The sequence below is a fragment of the Larimichthys crocea genome, chromosome II (genome assembly GCF_000972845.2).
Source record: "Larimichthys crocea isolate SSNF chromosome II, L_crocea_2.0, whole genome shotgun sequence".
Taxonomy (NCBI): Eukaryota; Metazoa; Chordata; class Actinopteri; family Sciaenidae; genus Larimichthys; species Larimichthys crocea.
The window spans coordinates 5035585-5058409 of record NC_040012.1 but is presented as its reverse complement, the minus strand read 5'-3'; the positions used below and the strand labels follow the sequence as shown (position 1 = coordinate 5058409).

General features: G+C 42.0%; 2 protein-coding genes across 3 annotated transcripts; both read left to right on the top strand.

The window, feature by feature from the left end:
- The first annotated feature begins 385 nt into the window (after positions 1-385).
- On the top strand, positions 386-17171 carry LOC104936429 (vang-like protein 2). Of its 2 annotated transcripts, none has more exons than XM_019265877.2 (8): positions 386-531; positions 10603-10984; positions 11422-11545; positions 12340-12947; positions 13058-13191; positions 13448-13583; positions 14790-15033; positions 15945-17171. In XM_019265877.2, the coding sequence occupies exons 2-8, from the start codon at positions 10914-10916 to the stop codon at positions 16203-16205; spliced, it is 1578 nt and encodes a 525-aa protein (XP_019121422.1). In that variant the 5' UTR covers positions 386-531; positions 10603-10913; the 3' UTR covers positions 16206-17171. The 2 variants fall into 2 exon arrangements, with proteins under 2 accessions (XP_019121422.1, XP_019121423.1); XM_019265878.2 differs by lacking the exon at positions 386-531 and adding an exon at positions 543-939.
- A 2113-nt stretch (positions 17172-19284) lies between these two features.
- fcer1gl (Fc receptor, IgE, high affinity I, gamma polypeptide like) lies at positions 19285-22316 on the top strand. Its single transcript, XM_010752458.3, has 5 exons — positions 19285-19542; positions 19708-19799; positions 20147-20185; positions 20590-20616; positions 20887-22316. Exons 1-5 carry the CDS (start codon positions 19488-19490, stop codon positions 20950-20952), a joined length of 279 nt encoding a protein of 92 aa, XP_010750760.1. The 5' UTR covers positions 19285-19487; the 3' UTR covers positions 20953-22316.
- The last annotated feature ends 509 nt before the right edge of the window (positions 22317-22825 follow it).

The window sequence follows — 22825 nt, the reverse complement described above, 5'->3', positions numbered from 1 at the left end:
AAGGCAGCTATCAGCAATCGGCACTAAATCGTACACACTGGACCTTTAAATCATTTGATTAAAGTGTGTGTTATGATGATAAGCGAGGACAGGATTTTTTAATTGAAAATTACTTTTGTTGGAGTATTCTTTCTTTGGTTTGGAGAATCTAAAACTTTAAATTCTGCTGCTGTGAACACACCAGATGTTTCAACAGTTTCGCAAAGGTCAGACTGTATTTAAAAAAAAAACATTTTGATGGTGATGATGATGGTTTTGGCTCCATAAACTCACTTTTTGTGCCATTATAACCATCCAGTGTGCAGCACTCACTCACACAGAGACATCACAGCAGTAATAAATGTGTTGTGGCTGAACCACACGGTTTCACACAGGCCCTGGTCTCTCTCTCTCTTTCTCTCTGTCTCCCCCCCAGGGGAGGGAAACAGAGGAGGGGCCAAAGTAGGAGCGGAGGCGGGGCGCACGGTGCTACGGCTGAGTGGAAAAGAAAGTGGAAAGTGAGAAAATACCTGAATGGACAATCTGGAATAAGTAAGTAGTATATTTCTGTGGAAAATGTGTTGAAATGCTGCCGGTGGCGGTGCGGGTCCGTGCGCGGGGGCTTTAACGCGCAAGGAGAGGTTGGAGGATTTGGGGCGCCGGAGATCTCCGGTTTCCCCAAACAATAGTCGACAGGACGCGATGGTCGCCTCTTTTTTTTTTTTTTTTGAAACCGCAGGGAAGTTTAGGACCCTCATCGACCCCCTATTGTTGTTCCAACCGAGGCCACGTAGCTCTGTGGGGCGATTTTTTTTTTTAAAACGTGGGAGGACGTGCGTTGTGTTTACGCGTGTTTCTGGAGGATTAAATCCAGACAGTGAGAGAGAGAGATGCGCATGGAGGGAATAATCGCGTCCAGTTTGATTGTAGGCCGAAGGTCTTTTTGAATCTGAGGGATTGGTGAGTGAGTCCATTCATTTACAGTGAGGTGGGGGAAGAAAGAGGGAACGAGGATTTTGGGGATAATTTGGCATCAGGACGCGACCAGTGGGGCCTGGGAGTCTCCCATTGTCCTGCCCTGCTCCAACACCCTCCTTGTTCATTTTGTAGGTCGCAACTCTTTTTTTTAACCTCCTTATAATCGCCCTTACAGTAAGTTAGCCATTTGGTAGACTCCTTTTTGTGACTGCATGTGGACTATTGTTGAATTATTAATGCAGCTTGACTCATGATCCATGTTACCACATCCATTAGTGTGACGATAAAATGTGTCCAAATGGCTTTTTTTCAAATTCAAAGTGTAGCAACAGGCCCTGATTTGCTCATCTGAGCTGATCTGAGCTCAAACTGCTTTATTTTTATTGTAGGAATCAGAGTTTCTTTACCATATAATGCTCTAAATACTAATTAGTGTTACAGTACTACAATATAACTATAAAGTGCTTCCAGTGGGACTGTGGCAGTGATAACACAAGACATAAAAATGCCATAAAGTAGCAGACGCTCAGTGTAAATCAGCTGTAACAGGATTTTACAGTAACACACGTGTAAAGATGTATGATACTGTATGTTAAGGCCCCAGATTAACTTTATTATTTGTTTTATTATTGAGTCAAACAGGAAAAAACATCATATCCTCATGTTATGACATTTTTGCTCCATTAAAATTTAATTAATTGTAAATACAGATCAATGATTCGACTGTTTTCAGCCCCAGCCTGTCTGTGTTTAAGCATCAGGCCACAGATCATCTGTTGTTTTAGTGTATTAACGGATAAAAGGACGATAAAGTCCTGAATGACAGACAGATCTTCAATGTCTGACTCAAGAAACGGTAGAAAAACGGGAGCTAAAAGCTCTGAAATGACATTAAAGTTGGACAATCTGACGTGTTTGGTAGGAGACAGTAATGTAATGAAGGTGCAGGCTAAGTTTGCAGCTCACGGTAAGTCAGCTGATTTCAGTTTTCGGCTGAATCACTTAGAAAAATGTGAAAAATGTCACAAGTCCCGAAGGCTCGAGGTGACGACCACAACTGTTCTTCCTCTGTCAGAACAACTTTAAAAATCTTGAATTCACCGTGAGAAAAACAAATCTAAAACATTCGAGGGTCTAGAATGAACATCATCAACCAACTAACTGATTAATCCACAAATTATTTCAACTCTAGTTCAAGCCTGGGTGGATTAGAAAGGTCGTTGAAAGAACAGCTGATGTTTATTCTGACCATGTGTCGACTGTTTTAATTGGTAGAAAGTAGTTCCCGATGAATGTGTTACATCTGTGGATGGTCTAAAAAGGCATGTTGCTGCTGTTGTTGTTGAGTTTTTTAAATTCTTTGAACCACAAACTGAATCGCTCTCAGCTCCATGATGGGTCGGAAAGACTGCAGGCTCAGACATCACTGGAGGCATGATTGGGAATTATTGTTGAACTGACCTTTTAACACGTTTGTCTTACTGGATTTTTTTAAAAAAGAAAATCCGCCTCCCACTCAGCCTAATGGATTCTTGGTCCCGTATCTGAACCACATCTATCTGATCTCAGCTCGTTGAGCCACTTCCTGCCTCCTTTAATACTTTGTTTGGATATGAAGACAGATTGTATGCGGGGGTCTCTTTGAATCACAGCACTGAGCTTAGGACATGCTTGTTGATTCAACCATATCCTACACACACACACACACACACACACACACACACACACACACACCTGCTCTGGTTTGCTGGCCATGTGTGCACGAAGGCTGACAGTAGCAGTTGTCTTGTTTTTCTCTGGTTTTACTGATGTCGTCGCAGGCAGCAGTGGGTGGTGGTCAGCCCCTGTTTGTGTGTGTGTGTGTGTGTGGCCCTGGTGACACTGATGAGCCTCTTCCCCTGCCGGACCCTGGGTGTGTGCACGCTTATTTTCACAGTTGGTATATCAGGCCTCAAATGGCTGTTGTTGAATAGAGCTGGTCATTTCAAAGATGGCCCCAGATTGCTTCTCCACCCTGACAGCTGCTGTCTCAGTGCCAGCAGCTTGAAATGTTTGATGACAGCTTGATTTCTTTTTGCCTATGGGGGGAAAATAGAGGCTGCTAAATCCTCCATGTGCTCATTTTAAGCATTCCTGATTAATTCTGTGCTCCTTTCATCGACCATAATTGGTAGTTTGAGCGACTTTAACGAGCAGCATAAAAGCAGCGACCTTTTTAAAGATGTAATATCAACATCGTCGCTTTATCAGGACAGGCTGAGGTTGTTTTATAGGGCACATTTCCTACATGAAAACAATTCATAATGCTTAGATTGGAAATGCATACATTAAACACTCTAAAGCTGAAAGCTAAAATCATGATTAGGGTTGTTTAAAGTTCTTCAATACTGTGTTATTGTGCGACTTTAGTGAGTTCAAACCAAGCTGCAACCTCCATGGCTGTGAAGTGCCAAAAAACTGCAGTTCCTCAAACGTCCACTTGAGGCTGGCTCCAGAAGTGAGTCAGTCTCCATAAGTCCCCATGTTAAACAGCAGAAATAAACATGTTTACAGCCTGGTACAAAAAACAGTTTTGCTCTCTGTAGCTAATTTCCCTGTTCATGACAACTGTACTGAGGGTAAATTTATATACAACTCACCTGTTCAGATTATATTAAGGCTTAAAGTTATGCACAACTAACAGCTTGGGCGCTTTAATTGGCAGGTAGGTGTCGTTTACAGATGTTTTTTTTTAGCACTGTGGTGTCATTCAGCCCAGCTCAGGTCCACCGGTAGGCCAAAGAGGCACGACTACCAACATGGTGGCAGCTTCAAAACATCTCTTTAGAAACCTGTGGGTGACGTCACACATACGCTGTCCACTCTTTGTAATGTCAGTGCTTCAAACTAACACGTTAAAACACCGAAGTCGTACAATATCGCAAATAAACCGAACAATGCAGCAGTAGCAACTCCCTCCCAATGGAGTCTGGCTTTCAGCCGAGTGATATTACGCCTTTTTCCGGTTAAACAAAAAGGATCTTACTTGTGTTTATCTCCGAGGAGTCCTTTCCATAACCTTGTCAGACCATTAATAAAAGTCTGGGCCTGGCAAAAACAAGCATTTCTAATGGATGTACAATGACGGTGCAGGATTCTCCCTGCAGCCCATTTTGCGGCTGCAGACATCTTCCTCAATGCTTGATTAATTTAAGTCACTTGTACACAGAAACGTGGGAAAATAGGACATGTTAAATTAGATTTTACAGAGTTTGGTTGGTGCCTAGTCAAAGATTGCTCAGGTGGGTGGGGTTGTGTTGGAGGACTTTGGACTCAGGACCTCAGTATTTTTCTAAAATACCGACAATACGGCTCTTTCATCGGCTCACCTTGTGCAGAAAACAGCTATCTTTGCTATCAGTTAATGATAGATATTAAACAGTTTACGCTCTGTCTTTGGCTCAACATCACAACTGTTTAATCTCAGGCCACGCACACAAACACAGATTACTGAAGCGGCCTGTTGTTGGCCTTTTTTTTAAATTCAGCCCAGCGTGGAGATCAGACTTTCACTTTGAGGCTGGGTTTGTGAGAAATGAAATAACCAGAAGAATCACACCACTGTTTGCTTAACAATGGCCGTCCAGGAACAGTAAGTGAGTAGGATGAAAAGAAATGAACCCGAGCGTTCATAGAAGAAGCCGATCAAAAGCCATAAACAATGCTTTTACAGAACAGGCTTTAGCGCTCGCTTGTGTTCACTTTATTTTAGACGGTGGTGCCGTAATTTAACTTTAATGCCGCTTACTGAAGAGTCCTGGTGAAGTTCATTAAGTAGGCCATAGGACACTGGGATGAATAGGAAACCTGATCCGTCTCAACACTGGACCACACCTCTGTAGATCAAGTGTTTGTGTCATATTCTCACCAACAGTCTGTCAGAGAGAGACAGGTTCATCTCAAACTGTCCTTGTTGTGTTGTAACTGTGTTTGAACAATGCTGCTCAGGGATCAGGGTAAGATAATAAAGTACGAGGTAAAGGCATGTAGTGGTTATGTTTTTCTGGTTTTACGTCACGTACATAGATATAAATGTACACACAGCTACTTTCAGTTAAAGCAGTAGTTTGAGATTTTATACTCATTTGTTGTTTTGCTCAGACTTGGATGAGAAGATCGACACCACTCTCTTGATCGTACAATAAATATCAAGCTATAACGTCTGGAAACAGGCTAGTTTGGCTTTGGCAGAAGGCAACAACACCTTTTTAAATTAACACACTGTCACATTTGTTTAATCCGTACATAGAACAAAGTATAAAACCACAATTTGGACTTTTTATTGAGGTTTTATGATGGACGGGTCCGTGGCTGTTTAGCAGTTCCCCCGGCAACTGATCCTGGCTGAGAAACTGTCCACGTAAATCAGCAACTTCAGTTATTGTACTGTTTAAACAGACAAGATATAATGTGTTATGCTGCTAGGTGTGTTTACTTTTAACTTTGAAAAGAAGGCGGGCTAGCCCTGGTCAATCTTCTCCTCAAGGTCCTCCTAAAAACTGGATCCTACAGTTCCCATAATGCAGCTGAATAGTTTTATATAGTTATACAAGACCCTATATAAGACTTTTTAAAGTCCCATTCTCTCTTTGTAACAGGGACTTTCTGTTGCCAAAGCTGAGGTAACCATAATGACATCACTGTGACATCATCAGGGTCGTCTTCTCAGACTTGACGAAGCCTCCGGAGACTGCTACTGTTTTCATAGGCTGAGAGGTGTGAGTCATTATTAATTAATGGACAGAGTAGTTTCAACAGCTGCAATGACGACTAACCAAACCAAGCCTAAAATCCACTCTTCCACTGGTCGTTCAGGACTAAACTATCACAAACAGGCCAGTACTAGAAAGGGAAAATGATAAACTGATATACCAAAAAGTTCATTTACTGTCACTGACGTGAATGTGAGTGTGTGTGATACAGATTTCAGATCATATCCTGACCCACGAGACGAATCTAGGCTAGAATTGCAAATGTGTTTCTTTGTTTTGTTCAGTCTTTTGTGTCTTTTGTCTTTTGCTGTGTGAGTGTCATGTACTCTCACGTACATGTGCTTTTAAAAGACCACCCAACCCACTCTTCGTATGCTCTTCATACCATATGTTTCACATTATGTGGATGTGGGTCAAACGCTGGTTGCTGCGACATCATTTCAAACAAACATTTCAGCTGAAGGTCAATGCTAAGAGTTGATGTCAGTCCTTCAGAATGAAGACAATCAGCAGAGAGAGGCAGGTTTCTTCATACATGGCACGCTAAGACAGGTTTGCTTTGGTTAAATAATGTTTATAATAATACACACAGAGAGCTGGGTGATCGATACCATATAATCAGATTGTGATCCGTCTATCATGCAACCAACAGTCAAATACCCAAAGATATTTAAGATGTCTTATGTTAAGATGATGCAAAGCAGCAGATATTCACATTTAAGAAACTAAAAAAAAAGATTCATTGGTGGATCATTGAAGCTCTAGTCACCATGATTAATGATCTTACAGATGCTGCAGTGGTGAGTATCATTATTAATGTTTCTCTAATTGTCCCAAACACACAGCTTTTAATTATAAATGTAAAGTTAATGTGTCATCTCGTCATGCACAGTGTGAGACGTCAAAAAATCTGAATTAAAAGTATACAAGGCGGGCTTAGGACAAGTAGAACAAAGAAACTGAAGCAATTATTGATCTTAAAATAACTTCCAGAATGGACTGAGTACCAAACTTCATAGCTGAGTGAAGCTCTTACCTTGAGTTATTCAGTCAGTTTAGTAATCGTGCTTCATGTGGCAGGTTGCCTTTTAAATATTTTGCAACAATACCATTAAATATTCGTATAGATATTCATGGTTCTCAGAGGATTCATCTATTTTTGGGATGACCCTCCACCACCACGGCAAAAACTTCTCACTAGCCTTCTGTATCTCAAATCCATTTCTAAAATAAGTTTGTAATCTACTGTGCACAGTCATGCTCCCCAGAGGATGAATCATGTTGAACTTGGTGACCTGACTTTACCTGCTGGTCCAATGTTTGGGCTAAATTTTCCATTTTACACCCAAGAAAGGAATTTTGCACTGTCATTCTCCCCCGAGGATAATCTCAGAGCAAACTATAAACTTTGCACGGAGCATATCAGATAATGTGAGGCGATGAAGCCGCTTTTAATTTCAATGACTTTTCCTTGTAGTGCCGACCTCAGAACAAACTCGGTTATCGCCTCAGTGTTTGCTCTGCTCAACATGTTTGTGTTGCACCTTCAGCGGTCACTGACGGGATTTAGACGTTTACTCGTGGTTCTTTTAATCGCACTCTAAGGCCGTTGGATGAATAAATACAAACATACATTGCTTTAGCTAATGAGTTATACGTTCAGCATGTTTGTGTTTAAAACCCGATCACCTTATTTCACGTGTGACAGGATCAGTGAGCGCTGCTCTTCGTTGAAGCGTGGCTCACCTCGCTGTGTAATTACTTTGAAATATGGGCAGTATCGCTTTAATTGTTGTTTTTCTGCGGTGGCGGGCTGAACATTAAGGCCAATTCAGATTGTTATTTTGGCTGACGTTTCTCCGTCTGGGAGGACAAGTTCCAGCTAAACTCTCACAGCATTTATAGGTAAAAACAGTGTTTTAGATTTAGTCTATTGCCGGTCTAAATGTATGTGGTCTGTTGCTCAATCTCCACGTGAATCTGCAGTGATGTGCTGTCTGCAAAGATGCCTCAAAGCAGCTGAGATGGACGGATCTGGAATGCTGACATTCCTCAATGTGCTTTTGTAGTTTTAATATCGTGTAACGGCATCTAAAATACGTGTTTGTGTGACATTCAGGGGCCGGATTTCTCTCTGATGCAGAGATATCATCCGGTCCGCATGAAACATGACCACTTTCTGCACTTTATATGGCACGAAAAGCTCGACTCGAAGATGCTCAGTCCTCTGATGATACACCAGGAAGAAGCTGTTAGTCATTTAAGTTTTGTGGTTTGGAACAGGCGTGTTGTTGTTGCACATGGCTGCGGGGGTTTCTAGTTTATTGGTGCATGAATGAGGGGCGCTTCCTCCTTTTTTAGACAAAAATATGAATGAAAGACTTGTAAAACAAAGGAGTGCACATGGAATATGGGGATAATCTTACAGAAATCCCACAGACGGATACGTTGTAGTGCAGAATTTGGCTCGAGGGGACGTGGATTTTAAGCACAATAGTGTTGATGGAGCAGAAAAACCACATTGAGTTACATCAGGACTCTGTAAGACAGCGATGGCAGCTAACGCCCCTTTCCATTTCCCACAGAGGGCCAATCAAAGCCAGCGAGCTTCACCCGCCCTTTATCAATTAACCAGCATATGACAGTACAGCATCCGTCATGTCCAACACTTTTTTTTTCTATTTTGGCGATTTCTTCACCGGGCGCTGAGGACAGAGTGGCAAGAGGGCGGCGTGAGGTCAGGTTTCCACGGCAACTGTCAACCTCCAATCCCCCCTCCAGCTGAACACCCTCTTTCATCGCCATGGCAGCAGTGAGGCCCTGTTTCCCGGGGGACGAGGGGAGTGCGGGAGGGAATGTGAGACGGCGAGAGGGAGGGAGAGGGCAAACAAGTTTTCTGAAAACACAGTAATCCAATATGGCCGCCATTGTGCCCACGAGCTAACGGCGGCTAAAGCTGGCTTCTTGGTGAGAGGAGATACAGTCGCGTGATGATTAACCCTCGGCCCCCGAGATCTGCAAAGGGGGTGACATAAGAACACGGAGCCGAGAGCAACAAGAGGCTCGGTTCATAGAGGGTTAATGTGTGTGAGTGTCACTCAGGAGATCACAGTGCTCGGCGTGCCAGGGTGAGAGATCACAACAACCTCAAAGATGGACTCTTAATTTGAAGGGTCGTCTTACATCGTATTGTATTTGTACAATTAAACCGCCTGATACGCCCTCCTGAAACCTGACCCTGATCCTGATGGGCTTTGAGGGACCTTTTTTTTTTTTCTTTTTTTCTTGTGCTGATGTTTCTAAATTGGCCAATTTTCATTCCTGAACATTCAGGAATGAACATTTCTTTTGTTGTTGTTGTTTTTTGGAAACATTTATGTTGTTATGGTGCATCAGAACTTTCCATGTAAACCAGATCCGATACAATTTACTGATTATTTTAAATTTTGAAACATTTGCTTGCTGCTCCAATGTCAGGATCTGCTGCTTTTCTTTGTCTTATATAACTGTAGCGTGAATATATTTGGATTTTTTGGGCTGTAAGCTGGACAAAACGAGCAATATTAAGACATCAACTTATGCTCTTGGAAGTTGCGATGGGCATTCTTACGAAAACTATGAATCAAACCAAGAAAATAATCAACAAATGAGAAAATACCTAAAATAATCCTTTGTTTTAACCACTGTAAGCTCAAACTAAAGATGTTTAAGTTGTCTTTAAGCATATAGATTAAAAAAAAACGCCACCAAACAATCAAATGAAGATATAATCTGTGCAAAGATGTTCAACCTTTTAACAGATCAATACTGGATGACTTGACGGTGTAATAAAAGTCCAGCATCAACCCAATATATTGACAAACTAGTATTGATTAGGTCCTTTTGTATAATTTGTCATTTATTTGTTTCCATTATTCACAGTTTAATCATGTAATAAGTCCAAACAGACTCTGTTCACATGTTCAGAGACGCTATAATGAAGCTTAAAATGAGCATTTGGCACTATTATTTATTTTAGGTTTTAGTTTATCAACTAAGAAAACCAAATAATAGTACTGATAATCAGAAAATAAATACATTATCATAAAAGATTTGAAAAAGTTGACTGAAGTTGTGAGATAAAGTTGTATTTTAAGAAGCTACATTAAGCATCAAAGCGACACTACTTATTTTTTACGTTTATATTATTTTTAATTTCATGTTTAACCATGAACTCTCTTGAGTTAGTCTTTCTGTTGCTGGTGCGCTCTGAAAGAAACATCCTTCCATATTAAAAGTGACTTTTGCTGAACATTGGATACTGCGGTCGCAGCAAAAGTGACAATTACAGGATAATGACACAGTAAATGTTAAAACATGGTGTAACAGAAGTTAAAAAGAGCCATTAAATCAGTGAAGTGACTCATAAAAAAAATCTATCTTAAGTTTGGTAACATTAGTCACTAAGTTAACTTTCTGTCAGCAACGACACAATCCTCCCCTTACAAAGTCGAGTTTTAAACGATAACATCGACTTTATTTGAGCTGTTTGGATCTCTGATATGAAGTCAGTGTTTCCAAATGATGTTTATCATGTAGATCATAAGATGCATGATATAAAAAGGAAGTTCAGAGTAGACCCAGGGGACGTTTTGGAGATGGTCTGCCGTGATAGCTGCAACAGGAGGAAGGAAGTTCATAGGAATGGCTTGAACTGAACTGAACTGAACCCCCGGCCTGTATTTTTAGTTAAGTCCGCTCATCTAACATGTATAAATTATGACTGATGAGTACGTTCAGAATCATCCAGAATGAGTCGGTTTGGTGCACCATAATTTAAAGCAGATAGAAATGTGAACAGCTGTATGTGAGTCAGAGTTTTAACCATCGCTCTGTCTTTGCTCGTCTCTTTCAGGTCATCCACCTCAGCTCTCCCCTGCTGCGACTCTCCTACCCACCGTCCTCTCTCCCACCCCTCTTCTCCTCCTCTCTTTTAGCCTCCCCTCACCTCGCTCTCCCCCCTCCCTTCTCCTGCTCCCTTCCCCATCGGCCTCCAAGATAGATTCCCTCAGGAGTAAGGTTGACCTACTCAAGCTGCCCCTCGCTCTCTCCACCAAGTCCATCTCCGAGCGCAAGAGCCAGCAGGGAGGAGTCGGCGAGCAGCGCGGCACGGGGGGTGGAGGAGGAGGCGGGGCTCGTAAAGCCCGCTCACCGCCGACCCGAGACATGGACAACGAGTCGCAGTACTCGGGCTACTCATACAAGTCATCCCACTCCAGAAGCTCCCGCAAGCACAGGTAGATCGGACACAGTTTTCACAAATTGCAGCAACAAATCCTCTCAAATCGTTGAAGGTAGCCAGACGATCAGACAATCGTACGCCTCTTACTTCAAGGACAAGACCTACCTGAAATGCTCTCCACCTGTTCTCCTCTGAAGTGAAACAATCCGGAGATGTAACGAATCGCTTTGATTCACAGAAAGAGCTCTTTAAAAAATGCATTGCTGCAAAGCTGTATTAGTTAGACAGTTTATAGATGTAGTTTCACAGGACAGCTGCAAAATTTGGGCTACATCCGAAGAAGCAGGAGCTGAGAATGTTTGTTCAAATCAGTGCAAACCTTCTGTATGTCGAGTAGCTCTACTATAAAACACCCTGAACATCCCTCATGGGGAGAGTAAAACAAACTTAAGTGCTGCTACACGTCCACTAACCGCGTGCTGTGTCTTCCAGGGATCGGAGGGATCGTCACCGCTCTAAGAGCCGAGACAGCAGCAGTCGTGGAGACAAATCAGTAACAATCCAGACACCAGGAGAGCCGCTGCTGGATGCAGAGTCGACACGCGGAGATGAAAGGGTCAGTAACACAGATTCCTATGCAAAGTTTGTCTATTTTACTTCAGCTCTTTTAGCATCTAGAAACTTTTAATTTTTAGTTTTGGTCAGACTGCACTGCATAGATGAATGTTTAACTCAGGTTAAACACACTGACTTCCTCAGGGCTTCACACTCCTCAGACTGTGACCTTACCGCTGTGTTTGTTCTTATTAAAATGCAGTAGATGGACTTATGTTGACCGGCCAAACATTGCCTTTATGCTGTCGCATTTTGATCCTTTTTAAAGAATATTGTTCTCCTGAAGTGTGTTTGAGCTGTCAGTCACTTCAATTCAATCCCGGTCTGTCTTGTCAGCCAGCTGAGGAAAGCTGGTGTTGACCTTTGTATAATTGAGTCTATTGAAGAGGTATTATATTAAGTTAAAGGGCGTGTGTTCATTAAAGAGGCTGTTTGTTCTATGGTGAAGTGAAGAGGCGCCTTTCTTTATATAGTAAAGAGGCATTTGTGCATGGATACAGACGGATGGACGGGTTGAAGGGTCGATTCTTCCATAACTTCATAAAATATTTGAACTTTTCTGGACTTGTGACTGAGTTTAAGGACAGGATTTCTTTTCAGAAAGGAAGGATTGTTTGCTCAGGCTCTCTTAAACTTGACTTTTATATAAACATTTGGAGTTTATGCAGAATAGATTCTCACAAAATGCTTAATTTAAATGGTTATCTAGTAAAAATCAGCTTCATTTCCATGTCTTCATGTGGTGTTATCCTGTAGGTTTTCTTTAAACTAACCATCTTCCTCCTTGTCTGACAGGATGATAACTGGGGCGAGACCACCACAGTCGTCACCGGCACCTCAGAACACAGTATCTCTAACGAGGACCTGACCCGCCTCACCAAAGATTTAGAGGAGTCGACTCCTCTGGAGTGCAAACGCTTCGTCGGCCCGGCTCTGGGAGGCTGCTTGAGCTTCTTCGCCCTCGTCACGCCTTTAGCTTTCCTCATCCTCCCGCAAGTCTTGTGGCGCGACGCCCTCGAGCCCTGCGGCACGCCCTGCGAAGGCCTCTACGTCTCTCTGGCCTTCAAGCTCCTGGTCCTGCTCATCTCGTCCTGGGCGCTGTTTCTCCGGCCTCCACGCGCCACGCTGCCGCGTTTCTTTGTCTTCCGCTGCCTGCTGATGGTGCTGGTGTTCCTGTTCGTGGCGTCGTACTGGTTGTTCTACGGCGTGAGGGTGCTGGAGCCCAGGGAGAGGGACTACAGGGGGATCGTGGAGTACGCCGCCTCGCTGGTGGACGCCCTGCTCTTTATACAGTACTTGGCTCTGGTGCTGCTAGAGGTCCGACACCTGCAGCCGGCCTTTTGCCTTAAGGTGGTCCGGAGCACGGACGGAGCCAGCAAGTTCTACAACGTGGGCCACCTCAGGTTAGTGAGATGATCAAAGCTTTTCTGCAGAGATACTTTTGTTCTTGCACAGCAGCTGATGTCGGACCTGTATTTACTGTGGCACTGATGATCGACACACTGTGTTTTAGTATCCAGCGGGCGGCTGTCTGGGTGTTGGACCGTTATTACAGCGACTTCTCCGTCTTCAACCCTGCCCTGCTCAACCTGCCCAAGTCCATCCTGTCCAAGAAGATGACCGGCTTCAAGGTTTACTCCCTGGACGGTAAATACAGCCTCACCACGGCTCCGTAACATATATTGTCATTGTCATTTGATGCATTCAATGACTGAGGTTTAAGATTTAAAGCAGCTGAACGATCTTCTTCACTCAGATCTGCACGAGGCAAATGTAACTACCTCACTGTCAGAGTTAAAATATGAATGTTATTTTATTCCTGCTCTTACTTGAACACGAGCATCAGCTAAATACCTGAAATGCAATCAGCTAATTCCTTCCTCCTGCATGTGTTGTCTTGTAGAAAACACCACCAATAACTCCACAGGCCAGTCCCGGGCCATGATAGCAGCCGCCGCCCGGAGGAGAGACAACTCCCACAACGAGTTCTACTACGAGGAGGCTGAGATGGACCGCAGGATCCGCAAACGCAAGGCCAGGTCAGATAGAGAGTTCTTTGTTTTCCGGATACCTGGTGTGATCTGACAGCAGGGGATTCATTATGACGTGTGGTTGGTGGAGATTGCATGAGTCAGACAAAGACAATGCACAAAGAGAGAGAGAGAGACAACTTTGTCTGTGCATGAACAGAGGGAAACGCATGACCGATGGGTCAGTTCAGGCTCACATGTCGGCAGAACAGTGAGCGCGCTGGACGATGGGATGACATATTACAGGATATAGTTTGTTTTTGTTTCTGGGTTTTTCCATTCTCTAAATTTTCTCCTCTTGCTTTTAAAAATAAGTCGAGATTTTTCCAGTGGAAACTATGAGCGGGACGGCAAACACAAGAAACAGAGAGTGGGCAAGGGAGAGCGCGAACTGTTGCTCGATAAGTCAGATAAAAGAGGCCGACTGATTCATCAGCTGAGCGTGATTTTTATCAGACAATATTAACATAGCACAAGAATACAGGTATGTGCTCATGTGATGAAAGTCACAAGAATTACAGATACAGAGAAACGTCTGCGGCAACTTAAAAAAGAGGGTCGGCATTCATTTGATTCTTTAAATGTGAAGCGAATGACTCGACAGATTTAACACTGACAGACGCTGCGTGTCGGTTCAGATATACAATATGTCGTGCGCTGATTTCTGCAGGGTCGATTTGAGTGCAGCTGTTTGTTGTGTGGTTGCAAAATGTTACAACTTTTTCTTCTTTGCTGAATTGCAACCAAGCAGAGCACCGGTGCCGACATTCGACTGCCGGTATATAAATATAAAATGTAACATCTCACGTTTCTGCAGCAGTTTCACAGTGTTCATGCCTCATCGAATTTGTGTGACAGTGTGAACGCGTCATGTGTTTAAAATAGCAAGTGTAAGTATTGAAGGATGCAGCATCAGTATTGAACATAGATATTTGGGCTGTCTGAGCTGAGAGAGTGAGCTGTACGCACTCCTCAGAGTAATGCAAAATCAGTGAAGTGTCTTGGACGTCGAGCATGTTGATGAGGTTGTAATGCTTTGGAGGGGACAGCAGGTTAACTTCCTTAAAGTCCCAGAGGTGTAATTATTCATATTTATTCGTACTGAACCTGTCTTGAGTCAGTCACGTGTGTTAAAGGACACTGGCTCTCTTTGCTTCCAAACTCACGATACAGAATCTTCAACATCTACAATGCTTCTTCCTCTCGTCCCTCTAGGTTGGTCGTGGCAGTGGAAGAGGCCTTCACACACATCAAGCGTCTCCACGAAGACGAGGTCGCCTCGTCCCCCAAACACCCGAGGGAAGTGATGGATCCTCGGGAGGCGGCTCAAGCCATCTTCGCCCCGATGGCCCGAGCCATGCAGAAATACCTGAGGACGACCCGGCAGCAGGCCTTCCACAGCATGGAGAGCATCCTCACACACCTGCAGTTCTGCATCACGCACAACATGACGCCAAAGGTAACTTACTCACCTTTTATTCAGACAAGTAGAAGTAGCTTTGTTTGAGGTTTGAAACAAAACAAATTAAACATGCTGATGTTTGTTTGTTTTTGGCAAATCAAATTAAAATAAAAAGTCATTTCTTTCCAGAACTTTTAATGATGTTCTTCAGAACAGCACAGTTTAATAGAAAAAGTTTTTGTAAGATGTTGAGGTTGTGTTTGCTTCAGCATTTCAAAAATCCTGATTACAGCTCTAACAACACGGTACATAAACATTTTAATGTACATTTTTAGTCCATGCAATCGATCAAAAGTATTTGTAGTTAAAATAATTCACATGCAGATCTACAGATAAATAAATCGTATTCACATTGGTGTAAACACGACGATCCTGCAGTTAGGAATTGATGCGCAACATGAAAATATTTCTTTCTACTATTTAAAAGTTTTTATTTAAACAAGAGTCCAAGACAGGCAGAAATAACAGTGTTTTATAGACAAACAACATAAGATGGATAAGACAAATTTAAAACAGAAACGCTGCTATAAAATCATCTATTACAATCATGTAAAAACAGTTTATACGGCATCTTTAAAACAACACAAGAACGGTTGAAAATGATGTTTCTAACATGCAGTTTCTAAAATCTATCCCAGAAAGCACACAGTTTCTGCAGGAATAGTAGGTTTTGTTATTCCAGGTCGAGCTGCAGAAAGCTCCAGGCAGAGGGAGCAACATGAAAAAGCTCTTCTACCCAGTTCAGTGAAGTCTTTAAGGACCTGAGCAGAGAGCGGAGCTGTTGACACGTTTTCGTTGAATAAAATTTACATGCATTGATCTAGTATAAGCAGCAACAACTTTTTAAATATTAAAACATGTTTTCCAGTGTTTCCATGGTAACTAACATCCCCCATCCTCCCCGTCAGGCTTTCCTGGAGCGTTACCTCACCCCGGGCCCCACCATGCAGTACCAGCAGCAGAACGGCAGGGGACGCCAGTGGACTCTAGTGAGCGAGGAGCCGGTGACCACAGCCCTGCGTCAGGGTCTGGTGTTCTCACTGCGACGCCTGGACTTCTCCTTGGTGGTCACGGTGACTCCGCTCCCCTTCTTGCGACTCGGGGAGGAATTCATCGACCCAAAGAGCCACAAGTTCGTCATGAGGCTGCAGTCGGAGACCTCGGTGTGAAGACTCCTCACACCTTCTTTTTTAATTTGTCCTCCTCCTCCTCTTGTTTTTCTCCCCATGCTCGCTCCTGCTGGATCACTCTTGTTGTCGGGACATGCGGAGGCCATGTGGTCCAATCCCATTCAGCCATTCCCCTCCCTCCCCTTCTGTCTGTGACAAAGAAACCATTCGAGGAGAGAAGGGGTGTGAATCCCCTCTCCTGTTTTATGATCTGATATCAAACTGTGATCAGCTCAACGATTGTCCAGGAGTTTAACAGATGCCTTCACTTCTTCTTCTTCTTCTACTACTACTCTGTAAAAAAAAAGGGGGGGGACTTTTTCTCTCTTTGCCTTTTTCTTTCGCTGTAACCACTGGACTACTTTACTGTGCTGACTCAACACACGAACACCAGGGGTGATGGTAGTAGGAGGGTGGGGATTACATCACATCTGTCACTTCCTCTTTCACACTAACTGGAGCTCTGACTGCAACGCTGGTGTGCCACTGCCTCTTTTGGTTCCCTGTCGGTGTATTTTTGTTTTTGTTTGACATGTCAAGGACTGATTTTTATATATATATTAAAGGGTGTGACTTTATTCTTTTTTTTTTTTTTTTTTTTTTTTTTTACTTACAGAATGTAGCATTATGTGCATTTGAAATTAACACGTTGCTTTTCTGCCGGCCTTAAGGCCAACATGTTTTTTTTTTTTTTTTGTTGTTGGAAAAATGGAAGTACATTCCTGTTGTTGCTATTCCAGACTCTGTATATTCCATGATTGTCTTTTAAAATATGCAGATTTAGTTTTATTCTACACTGGCTGTTTTTTATTTTTTTTAAATGATTAATTTTACAGTTTTAGACCCCGTTTACACCTGTTATTAACATTGACACAGTTTATATCTGGACGAGGATGTTGAAGCATAAGACTGTTGTACTTTTTTGTCAACGAATCCCATGAAAAGATGAGAAAAACCAACAATGTGTGTGCCTGTCTCTTGTTGCCTTCATTTCTACTGAAGTTACGAACATAGATTTTCTGCTGGACACTGTAGTTTACCAGGAACTACTAATGCCGTGACTGTTTCTATTTTAAGCCGCAGAATATTGCGTGGTAGCGAGTGTTTTTAGAACAGTAGGTGTAAAGCAGATAAAATTAAAATGACCTATAGCGTGCGTTGTCATGAAGCAAAATGTGACTCACTGTTCTTCATAATTTTATTTTTGTCTTTTCATGGGATTTATTGAGAACAGGAAAAATAATGCTAATCGGAACGACTCGATCTACCACTGGACTGTCGGTCGACTGTCTGGAAATGGTCTTGATCGTAACTGTCAGGCAAGAGTGAGTGCGGTCTGTACAGAAAAAGAAAAAAGAAAGCAAACAGTCTGAAAGGCCACCAAAGGCCACCACTTCCTGCCGTCTCAAGCTGAAATAAAAAAACAGCAACAATGGAAAAATAAGTCGAGCTTCAAGCTTGATTGTTTAGTTGCAAAGAGTTTCTAAAGCGTCTCCAAGCTTGCTTGTGTTTGGATCTTTCACACACATCTCGAGGCCTCGCTCCTGTGGATGGAGCAGTTTTCTTGACCTGAAGGAGGAGGAGGAGGAGGCGCCATCTTTAACCGAGAGTTACAATCTCCTCCTCATATTATTAATAATCTATCTCCATAACGACTGAACTCAATCTGCTGAGACATTTATTTTGGTTTATCGAATCATTCTGAATCATTCCTATCCGGTTTGTCAGGGACAGAACGATAAAGCTGTGGATTTCCATCGTCGTGTTTGCAGTTTACACACTTCACCAACAGCGATATCCAAGGTCTGATATTAAGACATTACGTATTTACGTGAATCATATCAAAAGAAATAAATCTAAGGTGTGAATATCAGTGAGATAGCTCCTGTGTGCCATGAGATGCTGTTGAAAGCTTTTGAAATGAGTAATTTACAGCGAGGCTTTGTTTTTTTTCTGCTTGACCTTTAACACGTTTGAGTTCCACTTTCCCATTTCACATGTTTTCACCCATACTTGATGCAGAATTGAGACACTTACTAATACCAGGTGTGAACGGGGTCGTGGCGTTTTCCAGGCTTTTAAACAATGTGTACATTCAGTCGTGAACAGGCAGCTGTAGTTAAACTATGAGCTGACTTCTGTGTGTGTGTTGTTGTTGTTGTTTTTTTTTAATGCATTTTCCACAAGAATCCCAAAACCAGACGTGCGATTGTACCTCGCTCTCTCTGCGGCTCCTCTGCAGCAGTAGCAGCGTATCACCGCCTCGCCTTGTGCCACGAGCTGAAACCAGCACCGTGAAACAATGCTGCCTCCATCCGTCAGCCTTACTCTTACCAGATGTGGAAGGATGTTCGGGGGGGACACATCTGTCCTCACACTTGACTCCTTCTTCTCCAGGTCCTAAAAAACAACAACTGTTAAACGCTGAAACTCGCCTGATGTTGAGACTTGAGCCCCTCTGTTGTATCTACCTACAGTATGTTGAGCCACAAAGCCCTTTACATTTCTTTAATATATCCAAACAGCAGGACAGACGTGCGACATGTCATCCGAGTGATCAAAATGCAGATGTTTTTTAAAAAAAAAATAAAAGTGCATGCTAGAGTTATTTCGGACTCCAAAACTTTTTTATAACAACTTTGTTTTCTATCATTTTGAAGGTGCCTAAGTTATGACGATGCAATTTTTTCGAATGTTTTTACTTTTGAAAAACAAGTGGCTTGTAAAAAAATATTTGTAGATTTGTCTTGTATCTCCTTCCTATTTTTATTTTTATTTTTTTTGGTAACTGAACCTTGTATAGTGTGTTAGGCATTTCCCCATTATTAAACCATTTATTCCTTATATGTCCTCTCTTTGTCACTTTGTCTTCGAGCATGGGAAGTCATATGGAGCTAGAGCTATCTTTGATGCATGATTCATCCTTTATCGACGGTATGGATAGGTCTGGTTTCGTCAAATAGTTTTGTCATGTAGTTCTGCTTTCTTTTGGGTTCCACCGAGTATGTTGAAACACTGGATCTGAGCAATGTTCAGCGAACGGCAGAAGACTGTTTTCACAAGAGTTTTAGAGGAACTTCTGCGAAGGGGAGGAGGATGGCCGTGTGGTAGGCTTGTGGTTTCACAGCTTCAAAAAAACGGACAGCGAGCACCGGACTTCCTCATCGCTTCTGTTCACAGAGCTCACTTCGGATGGTCTTTTGAGAGATCACACTTTACAGACGACAAAGGGAACGACAAAACAGACCTTTCTTTCATCCTATCTACAGATCGCTCGGTAAGATGTTGCGAGCGCTGCACATCGCTGTCTTTCTGATCATCAATCCCACCTGCGCTGGTGAGGATTTCTTCTCTTTTAAGACCTTTTAAGACTTTTAAGTACTAAAAAGTCTTTGTTGTTGTTCTCGGTGGTGTTTGGAAACGGCATCGGAACATCTTAGCATTTCTTCTTGGAGTTGGCGATGAGGCCGTATGTTGACGATGGTGTGTTTTCTGTGTACAGAGGCCATTGGAGACATGGGGATATGCTACATCCTGGATGGGATTCTCATCGTTTACGGCATCATTCTTACCGTCTTATACTGCAGACTGAGGGTAAGACAAACAGGAAAAAGACACATGCCACCATGATGAAAATGCAGAACTGTTCTTGAACGTTTCTCAGGATTAGGGTAGAGTGTGGGGTTCTTGAAGATTTACAAAAATTTGTTGTGATTGACACCGGATTCCCGCGAAGTCCCGCGAAGTTTTACCTTCATGTTTGTCGTAGCAGCGTGACTTTTTTCAGCAGTTTGTCAGTTTGAAAAGCAAACTCTTCACCTCCTCTTGAACATTTCACTGCGTTGACCAGTTAAATCTCACAAATCGGAGTCCGCCTTTACGCCTCGTGATAACTAATCATGTGAATCGCTCAAGTCAACTTTCTGATTCCCATTTCACAGATGGTTCCAACCAGCAAAACGCCAGCCAATCAGCCCGAGGTAATTAGTATTTAATATATCTTTATCGTTGTGCCAGGGAAACTTGTTTTGTGGCGTAAGCTGCAGTTCTGCTTTAAAGCCAACGTCAGTCTATCATTTCCTGTAAGCTTGGTGTGACCACCAACCTACATTATTTATACACTGACTGCAGGCAGTCACAGTTTCCACCCGTATTTCTTCACACAAACAAATGTGTCAGATCCCACTTCCTGCTGAATGTTGTATTGTGCAGAATAACAGGAATCGATACGTAAATCTTAGATTGAATAAAAATATTCACACCTGTGTGGATTTAAAGAGACAGACTGTGATGATGATGATGAACTAGATATGTTGTGTTTACTAATGATTGTTACTGAACTGAAGCACTGTTGGTAATCCTCTGAACTGTTTCCATCCCACAGAAGACTGCAGAGGGAGGCATCTATGCGGTGAGACATTTCATTGTAATGCTTAGAAAGACTTTTAAAAGGGCACTTGGTGGAAAAGTGGCAGCTTACCGCCCGGCCGGAGGGTAAACTACTTTTTGTTTTGTTTTTAAAAAAATCACCTATCTGGCTGTCAGAAAAGAAAGAAGAAAAAAAAAATCACACTTCTCTGTGTCAGTGCAGGAAATGCTCACCACAGTTTTGAAGAAACGTATTTAAACGTGTGACATAAGGTTTTTTACTTCTTATTGTCTTCATGTGTGTGTCCTGCAGGGTCTGACTTCACACAGCACTGACACGTACGAGACTATCAAAATTGAGAAAAAGCCTATCGTGTGACCAAAGACGAAGATTTGGTCGCAGAGAGGACGCCGAGCGCGGAAAGACAATGTCGGATCTCGTGAAGCTTTATACTGTATATTAAGTTTTGTTAAAGGTCCAGTGTGCAACATTTAGGAGGACCTATTGGGAGAAATTGTATATAATATTCACCTGCACGTTTAATCACCTAAAAATAACAAGTATTATGTTTTTCTGCCCTTCATATCTACGGACAGCCCGATTTTTCTCTTACTCATGTTGAATGTTTTGCGTTTTTCTTGCACAGCCACCGTACTTTCTCCCACACACTGGACCTTTAACCTGTGCCAGGTGTTTGTGCATAAAGTTTCTATACATTATTTTTCTCCCTTGTTTTATTTTTTGTAAAAAACAACAACACCATACTACTACCTTTATTCCTAAACTTTATGTCATGCACGCATGAAATGTTTAAATTAATGTAACAATTTATTAATAAATGCGATGTCGGGATGGATTTTCCTGCGTGAGACTTTAATGTTTCGCAGCTGGTTGTGCCTGTGAAAACAGAAGTTGGAATTTATCTTTAGCTTCGGTTCATGTGTTCCCTTTTTTTTGAATACCACAGGACTTGTGCTTCTCTATGTGAAAATGAAATCGTTAAAATCAATAAGGGCTGCAACTAAGTATTATTTTTTTTTGTTAACAAATGATCTGTTGATTATTTTTGATTCATCTTTAGGAGAACATTCTGAAAAATATCCATTATTGTTTGACTAGACTCGACTTAGACTCGTTTCTAGTGGTTTTAAGCTATTCATGAGCATAGGAAACAAGTTGATATATTTTTCACAAATTATAACAAATCTCAGGTTAATTTCGTTTGAAACTTTGAAGCATCGAGCTGGTTATCGTATCACTGTTTGAATCACACACCAGTTGTTTAATGACTGTAGTAGCTTTGTAATATTACCTGTTAATTTCCGAAGAAATCTTTCACCACAATTAGTTTCCTTATAAATAAACATTACAGTTAACCAGAATTCAGTTCAGAGTTTCCAGACGGTAAACATCTCTTTTCTTTCACTGTGAAAACCTGTTTCCTTCTACCTGCATGTCTACATAGAAACATAACTGGAAATGTATTTAAATCAGATTTCATAACACCATGTCAACGCTCTGTGCTGTTTCCCCCGAGGCTTTTCACAACGACACGACAAACTCACTCACATATCCAGATGTGTGTTGCAACACCTTAACATGGGAAACCGAACATGGTTGACATAATGGGGTCATTGTGGTAAAATGAGTATACATTAGCCTAACATACCTGTTTCCTCAGTTTAATTCATTCATCATTTATTCATGTTGTAACATAATTATTAAAAGTCTTTGAATAAACATTTTTGCCTTGAGTGTTTTTTGTTTGTTTGTTTTTTCAGCATGAATACTCTCAATGCACCTTTTTATTTAACACGGATATAAAGCATCAGGTTGATACTCTGTCACTGTGTGGTCTATTATCAGCATCAAAAGATGAGCAGATTGTGCTGCATTCAATCCTTCCTGGGAAATTCAGGCATGCGAATTGTTAGTATCACATGTCGTGTGCGGTGACAGAAAAAAACACATCGACACACAACCTTTAAGACGAAAGGGAGACAGTTTATCTGAAATCTGATAACTGCAAGAGACTTCGGTATAAAAAGCCACAAAGTATCGGTGCCATCATCATTTTAAAAAAAAGTATAGAACCAAAATAGACTTCTACGTTTAATCTCCTCCTGTTAATTACAGTATTTTTTGGGGCATTCATGCCTTTTCATTCTGCAATTCTGATATTTCCAGAATGTAATGAAGGAGCTCGAAGCTGCATAACAAAATCAGAAAGCAAAGTTAAGATATAGTCCTA